The sequence below is a fragment of the Pararge aegeria genome, chromosome 22, assembly GCF_905163445.1.
Source record: "Pararge aegeria chromosome 22, ilParAegt1.1, whole genome shotgun sequence".
Classification (NCBI taxonomy): domain Eukaryota; kingdom Metazoa; phylum Arthropoda; class Insecta; order Lepidoptera; family Nymphalidae; genus Pararge; species Pararge aegeria.
In genome coordinates, this window is record NC_053201.1 from 13,482,375 (window position 1) to 13,491,980 (window position 9,606).

The following is a 9,606-nucleotide window of genomic DNA, read 5'->3' on the forward strand; positions in this document are numbered from 1 at the left end:
CACACCTGATGGTATCACACCTGATGGTATCACACCTGGTGTATTTTTTTATTTGTGTAGTCTGGTTTATGTATTAGTATGTAGATATTCATATGTATGTACTAAATAGTCATCATCATCATCACATCAATCGATAGACGTCCACTGCTGGACATAGGTCTTTTGTAGGGAGTTCCAAGTTCCACGATTCTGAGCCGCTTGGATCCAACGGCTACCTGCGACGCGCTTAATGTCGTCTGTCCACCTCGTTGGGGGTCGACCAACGCTGCGCTTACCAGTACGGGGCTGCCATTCCAGCACCTTGGGACCCCAACGTCCATCCTTTCTCCGAACTATGTGCCCAGCCCATTGCCACTTAAGCTTCGCGACTCGTTGAGCTATGTCGGTAACTTCGGTTCTTCTACGAATCTCCACATTTCTGATTCGATCGCGTAGAGATACTCCGAGCATAGCTCTCTCCATCGCCCGCTGAGTGACTCTAAGCCGTCTTATGAGGCCCATAGTTAACGACCATGTTTCAGAGCCATAGGTCATCACTGGCAACAGGCACTGAGGGATTTTTGACGAAAAGGTGGCACGAAGTTTCCCGAACGACTAATACAAAATTAAATCCTCTCAAATAAATTAACTTATGTTTAACTAAAATGAATGACAGTTATGAAGTTACAATTATAGAATAATACAAAACCGAATTGAAAACCTTAGGTTTTATATTTTTATTCAAAAAAGGAAATGTGACAATAAAACTGCTGTAATTTGTGGGACTACTATATTAAAGACTACAAATACAATTTTACATACAAATAAAACAAATTATTTATCGGCTATCGCAGGCTGTTCATCTTTCTGGGCTTCTCCGACCTCTTCTTCGACCTTCACTGGCTCGGGGTCCGGCTTCACCCTGCACAGAGAAATAAAGGAACAATAGTAACATACGGATAGGCGTGGAATACAAAAGGCAACCTTAGGATTAGCATATAATAGATAGAAAGATCGAATGCGAATGTAAAGAAATGGCGTAAACCTGGAACGCAAGTTAAACGTTCTATTCCTAGCATGCGATAATATTTCATTAAAGCCTGGCTCTCTGTGTTGGATATCCGTGAAAGCTAAGCTCAAAATCCCTTCCTCATATTAAACACTAGAGATGATGTCGACGACGACGACGACGACGACGACGACGACGACGCAGGCGATGATGAAGACAATGATAAAGACAGCAACGACGTTGACGACAGAGATGAAGAAAACAGCGACGACGACGACGACGACGACGCAGGCGATGACGAAGACAATGATAAAGACAGCAACGACGTTGACGACAGAGATGAAGAAAACAGCGACGACGACGACGACGACGACGACGACGACGACGACGACGACGACGACGACGACGACGACGACGACGACGACGACGACGACGAGGACGTCGTCTGGTGAGCTGCAAAGGGTCTTTGGGCGGCGCCCAGTCGGGAGATTATGATGATGATGTGATAAGGTTCAAGTTTTCACCCACCTGGTGAGCCGCGAGGGCTCCTTGGGCGGCGCCCAGTCGGGGATGATCTTGTCGTGCACGCGCCACGCGCCGTACAGGTTGGACAGGTGCTTCTCGAACACCACGTACTCCAGCACGTCCTTGGCGAGGATCTCGCTGCCGTGTAGGAGCCGCCCGAAGCGGTCGTACACGGCCAGCTGCTGGCGCGAGTGGAACCGCACCGTGATCTGCGCGCGATCAGCGCATTAGGGGTTGGGATTATTATAACACTCAACCAAATCTTTATATATATAATTCTTGTGTGCGTGTGTATGTCACTGAACTCCTCCTAGACGGCTGGACCGATATGAATGAATTTTTCGGTATGCGTTTGGGTGGCGCCCTGGATTGTTTAGATTCACAAATCAGCCCGACAGATGGCGCTGGGGTCAGCTAGTAACTTATTAAAAAATAAATAATAAATAAATGTACTACGACAATACACACATCGCCATCTAGCCCCAAAGTAAGCATAGCTTGTGTTATGGGTACTAAGATAACTGATGAATAATTATATGAATAATATACTTATAATTTATAGATAAACACCCAGACACTGAAAAACATCCATGTTCGTCACACAAACATTGTCCAGATGTGGGAATCGAACCCACAGCCTTGGCTCAGAAAGCAGGGTCGCTGCCCACTGCGCCAATCGGCCGTCAAATGAACTTATGAACTAACATAGGGCGTAAGGGCGGCCTTATCACTGGTACTGATCTCTTCCAGGATTCCACTAAAGGTAGGGATAACAAAGATGAACTATAAGGTGGTTGGTGCACAGATAAAAAAAAGACAAGAAAACCCAAATGGATTTTCTTGTTATAACAAGAATTTTAAAACATTCGATAATTTTACATGCACTATAATTAACACCCTAAATACATGTAAAATCATAAATATTCACACTATGTATTGTTTGTTAAACTTTATTGTACATTAATAGTACAGAAAAAGAAACAAAAGACCAGTAAAATAGAACATAAAAAAAAATGGCGTGCAAAGACGGTCTTATCGCTAAAGCGATCTCTCCCAGGAAACCTTTGGCGATAAGAAATCTAAGTAAACGGGATGGTGCGGCAAATAGCTACACATAAACTATTAGATAATACTAATATATACTATATAAAATGGGATAAATTCTAAAACTACATAAAATCAAAAAAATGCACTTGAATGTGTGTGTTTTTTTTTGATTAGATCAACTTTTTGTAAATGAGCAATCTTTTTTGCGTTATTAACTTATTGTAACTAGTACTACTTAGTATAAGTTATATATAATTAAACCAAACTCCCGTATCATTATGATAATTTTAATTAATAGTGAAAACTTTATTGGCTTGTGTAAGATCTATAATTAAGTTTATCCATTGTAACAATTTATTTATAGCTGTTTGTTTTCCAAATAAAATAAAAAAATCTTCTGGATCATGGGGTCTTATTATCATCGCTTAAAGCAATACAATAGAGTATAAAAAATGCTATTTCAATAATAAAAATGGCGCCAAAACGCGCCATTTAGTGGTCTCATGAATGTAAAAATTTAAAACTGATATAGTCGTAAAAATGTAATAGGCCCGTTTTGACATCTGTCATCGCGACGTAACTAGTTATGTAACCATGAGACTCTGTACTCGATACTCACGATAAATCAATTCAAGTTTGTATCAGTACTTGATAGATATTATTATGTATTTTAAAGTGTTCGTTCGTTCAAAGTATTCCTTTAACTTCACAACCAATACGCGTGACTGGCTGTTGATTATACGTCCACTTTTCAACATGTTGAAACAGAGTTAGTACTATATAACAACAAACACAAAAATCAAGTCAAATCACTATGTTTAAATTAATGTCCAAAATAGAAGAGCCATAGTAAACGTAATAGTAAACAATATATATCAAACTTAAACGAGCGCACAGTCAACTTTAAAAGATGAGGAACGATAAACTGAGCAGTGCGAGCGGGGACGCTTCAGTCATGTGCCGCTTGGTCAGATACATCATCTCAGACTCATTATTTAGAACCCATTTTGAGAACCAAGCTCATTCTTTGCAGTAAAGATAACTACACAATATTTAATTTCGATATTCAGTAAAAAAATGGTTACAGCTCTAGTATAAAAAAAAAGACTGAGAACGTAACTGTTTTCGGAACGTTTCGCAACAATTATAAATTGCATGCTACTATGAAGTAAGCGCAAAAAGAATACTCGCGATATATTCTTTCATATTATTTAACGTCCCAAAAACATTTACGTATTTATTAAAACACTGTATGTAATTGATTTTTATTTTTTTGTTTCTTTCAGTTTCGTTCCAAGTTACATTCTATGGTCTTGCACAAATGTGAAAACGGGCCTATTACATTTTTCCGACTATAGTAAACTGCAGTGTCTCTTGTAAAATCTATTTTTAAAGGTTCAGGGGATACAATTGTTTGAAAACTATTTATAAATTTCTCCGGGACTACGTTGTGACCCTCTAGTAAAGTAGTTTCTCATTATAGCAATACAGCATTGCTTACAGTCTTATGACGTCACAAGGCTGTAAACAGAGAGTAAGACCATTCTCAGTGCGTCAATTATTAAAGTAAAAGTATTTTAATGTTCTAACTAGACAATAGTATTTTTTTATTCATACCTGACCAAAAATATTTTCTTTGCTAATAACATCTGTACACCTCGCGTGAACAACTCGCGGGGGCTCTAAAGACTCCAGAAACTTCCACCGGATGGTTTTCAACTTAGTGTTGTGCTTGAACTCGGGGTATGCTTTCTCTGTGACATACGTCCTTAACGCTTGGAGGTCACCTGTTTCGATTGACACAAGGTTCAAAATTCAAAATTCATTTGATTCCGGTAGGCATAATATAAGCACTTTTGAAACGTCAAGTCTGTGTGTGTAGTGATTCTACCACCGGTTCGGAAGGCAGATTCTACCGAGAAGAAGCTGGCAAGAAACTCAGCAGTTGCTCTTTTCCAATATCAACAATTTACATTTTAAAATTCATTTTTCTATCTTGTGAGAGATAAAAGCGGAGCCGGATGCTAGACAATTTTTTATCAGGAAACTAACTATTCCCAGCGGTTTCACCCGCTTGAACTAATGATCGTTTTTTTTTACACTACAAATAAGTCTGACTGCAATTTGACCTGATGGTAAGTGATGATGCAGTCTAAGTAAGCGTAGCTTGTGTTATGGGTACTAAGATGACTGATGAATAATTCAATATAATATCAAAATTCAAAATTCAAAATTCATTTATTTCAAGTAGGCCTAATATAAGCACTTTTAAAACGTCAAGTCTGTCTGTGTGTAGTGACTCTACCACCGGTTCGGAAGGTCACAATCACATACACCAATTAAGTAGCCGCTAATAAATCATACGAATACATTAAAATTGTCAGCAAACTTTGAACTTAATTATGAAACTTTTAAATATTAGATGAATGTAATCTTTCACACAATAACTTCTGAACTGACTGAAAATGGGTACGTAGATAAATTATACTCTGGATTAACACAATGGCTAATTCTTACCCCCGAAAAATGTATGGTAAGTAAAATCAAAAGTGAAAGAAGCCGCGGGCAACTGCTAGTAATATTAACGTCCCTTTGCTGAGGCCTGTGCCTCATCTCTTATAGAAGAGACGGTATTAGGGCATGAACCCACCACACTGCTTGTATGCATATTGGTGAGCTTTAACAACTATTACCACAATTAAGTGAGAGGTCCCGGGACCCACAGCTTGACGTGCTCTCTGAGGCACGGGGGCTGACACCGCCAACTCCCAAAATCCAGGCTGGTACCGAAATCCTTTATTGGTCCAACCCTGGATTTGAAGCCAGAACCTCGTAATCCGTAGTTAATCATGCACTGCACCAAAGACAAGTTAATAATACATACCATTGACTAAACTCTCGTGGGCCTTAATATAGATGTTTTGGGCCTGCTGGCAAAACTCTTTCGTGTCAAAATCCTCATCAAATGATTTCACTTTCCGTATGGCCAACATGGATTTAGATTTCTTCTCCAGCAGCTGCACTGTTTGTTTTGCGCGAGATGTGGAGACTAAGGACGCCTTGCCGTCACCTTCTGGGGGTACGTAGGGTTCGAAGATACCACCTTAAAAAAAAAAAAATGTGGGGTGGCAGATCAGGATACAGTTGTCATTTGTCAGTACCGCTCCCCTAGCATCTGTGTAAAATGTGAGATTACAGAAAAAATCCTATTACAATCCTAAGGATTACTTAAACGATAAAAAAGCTTGGGTGTGAATTGCTCTTACTTCAGAAGAAATGCATACAGGCTATTTGCAACGTAGTGCCATTAGAAAGTTGTAAACCTCTTTTTAGGAAATTAGGTATTCTACCACTGCCTAGTATGTATATAAGAGATATGTGTACATTTGTTAAAAGATATCCAAATTATTTCATAAGAAATTGTGAATATAATATGTATAAAGTCGTCAGATATCCCAACAAGCTCTGTACTGCAAAACGATGCAATAGTACATACATGAAATGTGCTTGCAGTATGGCTGTAAAAATATATAATAAACTACCAACCGATTTCGAAAACATGAATCTTAATATGTTTAAGAATAAATTAAGCAAAATGCTTCTCGAAAAATGTTATTATGATGTAAAAGAATATTCATTATAAACTAAATAATTTTAAATATAGATTATGGAACATTTATTTCGATTTGGTTATTCATTTATTTATTTACTGTCATTTTTAATTTTATCAAGTGTTTTGTGTCTTTTTATATTTTTTAATAGAATGTTATGCTCTCTAAACTAACTATATTGTTTACCAACATCAACATTGTACAAATGTTCTTGCAAATAAATGATTATTATTATTATTAACTTCATAGCATTAAATTAATTAATTAATTAGTGATAGAGATGGTGATAACAATAAAAAATTTTAGCCGGCTAACTTTGTTGTGGGCTTTTCTTAGACCGGGGCGCGTTTGGAACCCTCGTAGCTTTAGGTTTAAGTTAGCGAACGAAGTTATCACCATCACCTTACAATTATGTAAACATATATGTATGAAAGCTTCATAAGTGGCTGTGATAGGCCTACATGAATAAAGAAATTTTGAATTTGAATTTGTGCTACTACAATTACCAAGCAATCTGTCCAGCATTGTGATTATGGGTAAACCCTCCACTTGGAGACCTTTAGTCCAACAATGGACTGTTATAGACTATTGATTGATTGATTGATTGATATGGTAGGAAATGGTATCCTACTAATTTGATTATGTTTCTGAGGATGTTTGGATTTGTGGTTACCGCACCATTTATGAAAAACTGAATATAACTTTGATGAGTTAAAACTAAAACTAGAGTTTGAATAGGCAATCTCCCTCAAAATTAGAATTATAGTGGCCACGCTCTGTGTTCTCTGCGGTGAACCAGTTTGTACATGTAATTGCATTAAATAAAAATTACATTGTCAGACTTATTCACCGCTGATATTACTATAAGCTTTCCATGTTTAGCTAGAGAAACTTATACAATTAAGACTCTTATACATACCGGTAGCTCCAATATAAAACGGACGCTCCATCCATGGTCTGGGAGGCAAGATGCCTCTCTCTTTCATTTTCTGCCTCATTTTCTGCTCAGAGAATTTGTTCTCATCTTCATTCATATCGGGCAATTCAATTTTCTGATATTTCTTAGCTCTGTGTGTCCTGAATTTTGGATCAAAATGTTTTGTTGTGGTTGTACGAGAGGGCAGACAGATTAGTTGTGGTGGTCTCCATAGTGGATGAAGCTGCAAAGAAGTTACTATTATTTCGGCTTTTTATGACATATCCACAAAGCATATGGGTAACAGCTGCAAAGGCATTTGCATGGTAGAAATAACCCTGTTTTATTTCACTACAAGTTAACCCTTTACTGTCGTTTAATCTGAAGGAAAGGGAAGATGCAGTCTAAGAATAATAATTAATAAATTATAATAAATAAATATACTACGACAATACACACATCGCCATCTAGCCCCAAAGTAAGCGTAGCTTGTGTTATGGGTACTAAGATGACTGATGAATATTTCTATAAATAATAAACATAAATACTTATAATATACAGATGAACACCCAGACACTGAAAAACATTCATGTTCATCACATAAATATTTTCCAGTTGTGGGAATCGAACCCATGTCCTATGGACTCAGAAAGCAGGATCACTGTCCACTACGCCAGTCGGCCGTCGAGAATGTGCCCTTACCTGTTAGAGGTATAGCAGTTATACAAATAGCCCTAATCTTGGTTTGCATTACTAATTTGGTCCTACCAGCACATCTTTGTTCTAAGAGGGTGCCATGGGGATAACATGGGGAGAAGCTGATTCTGCTCAAGAAAACCTTTTTAAGTTTCTATGTGTTTATAGTTCTTGCCTGCTGCTACGAGCAATCTTCAGGTTGAAGTGTAGACCACAGGGCATAACGTAAAGTCAATTTGCTTAGATGCGGTTGCCTCTGTACAGTTCTCAATAATTTTTATTTATAAATGTAGCTTGAACGACTGATGGTTGTTGGGGTACCAAGGTGTTGGAATGGTAACCCAGTCCCATTAAACATGGCAATCCAGGACTTGAGTTTCATACAATTTGCAGAAATAATCAACATTTTATTTTGTACATTAATTGAATTCATATTTTAACGTAACGGCACATGTATATTATTGTCGCATGTATATAATTTACTCTTAGCATTTAATTGACTTAACGAATTGCAATGCAAAAGTCAAAATAACAATAAATAGTTAAAAAATAATATAACATATTAACTGTTAGTTTTACAATTTGTGCTATAATGACACAGTAACAACTAGATTTATCTGTACCTAGTAACTTTTCCATACAATAAAAAATGGAATGTGAAACAGCACTTGATTTCCCTGGCAGAAGACTGCTAATTGGACATATAACGGTAGCAGAGTGACCAATGTCAATTTGTTTGATTACCTTAAAGACAACCACAGCTCTCACCATATAAAAGTGGGGACAGCTGTGGTCTTCTTTCGTTTGATCTGAATTGGGCCATGGCTAGTTACCACGCTGCCGACAAAGACATGCTGCTAAGCTATTAAGTGTTTCGGTATGATGTTGTGCAGAAACCAATTAGGGGTATGGGAATATAACTGACATACCCTTAGAAGGGGTGATAGCCCAGTGGGTAGGAGCTCAACTTCACTTTTAGGGTGCCGAGTTTGAATCCCAGCACACACCTCTAACTTTTCTTAGTTAAATATGTTTAGATAATTAAACACTTGCTTCAACGGTGAAGGAAAACATCGTGAGGAAACGTGCATGCCTGAGAGTTCTACATAATTTTTTCAAATTTGTGTGGACTCCACCTATCCTCACTGGGCCAGCGTGGTGGCCTCAACCCCTTCTCGTTGTGGGAGGAGACCCGTGCCCTGTAGTGGGCCGGTAATGGGTTGATATGATGATGACCCTTAAAAGTTTAGGCCACTACCATCTTAGACAACATCATCACTTAGCAGCATATGAGATTGCAGTCAAGTCAATATAAAAAAAAGGGCCAACTTGTGTGAATAAAAAAGGAGGATAGAAAAAATATAAAAAACCACAAATGGACACCAGTCATAATGATACATGGACCGTTAAAATTTCTGCACAGTCGCTATTCTTAGTATATGAAACTTACCTTAGTCAATACAGTGTTTGCCATGCTTTAAAATGTTTCTTTGGGTATTTATATTATTTTCAATTTACTTAACATGGATTTAATAAAGTAAAGAGCGTTTTAATTTAACAAACGACACCTTATAGGCTTAATTGTTTACAATATTATAACATAACCTCAAAATTCCAATGTTTTTTTTCTTGATGTCACTTGTCAGTGTCAGATCACTCTTTAATGTGAGGGGCGAAAAATATCAATCCTTTCCTTTCGGCTAAGTACTACACTTAACCTTTATGTTTAACTTCTCGACCAACCAGCTAGATTGATAGTTTTGCTTTTCAAGGGTTTATATGCAATCTTGTTTTATAATTTAATGGACAAACCTTTTACAGGC

At 37.7% G+C, this 9,606-nt stretch overlaps 1 protein-coding gene across 1 annotated transcript; it reads right to left on the reverse strand.

Moving 5' to 3' along the window:
• Positions 1-752: 752 nt before the first annotated feature.
• LOC120633663 (probable 39S ribosomal protein L45, mitochondrial) lies at positions 753-9,413 on the reverse strand. The gene is made up of 6 exons (XM_039903966.1): positions 9,234-9,413; positions 7,091-7,331; positions 5,445-5,663; positions 4,178-4,347; positions 1,517-1,722; positions 753-901 (listed from the first exon to the last, which is right to left on the reverse strand). The coding sequence occupies exons 1-6, from the start codon at positions 9,255-9,257 to the stop codon at positions 814-816; spliced, it is 948 nt and encodes a 315-aa protein (XP_039759900.1). The 5' UTR covers positions 9,258-9,413; the 3' UTR covers positions 753-813.
• Positions 9,414-9,606: the final 193 nt, after the last annotated feature.

What these genes read in the sequence shown, in the direction of transcription:
- LOC120633663 (XM_039903966.1), bottom strand. Translation starts at nt 9,257, where the DNA reads ATGGCAAACACTGTATTGACTAAG. An exon ending in CAAACACTGTATTGACTAAG is followed by an intron (nt 7,332 to 9,233) that starts GTAAGTTTCATA and finishes ACTTCTTTGCAG; the next exon opens with CTTCATCCACTATGGAGACC. An exon ending in GTTTTATATTGGAGCTACCG is followed by an intron (nt 5,664 to 7,090) that starts GTATGTATAAGA and finishes TTTTTTTTTAAG; the next exon opens with GTGGTATCTTCGAACCCTAC.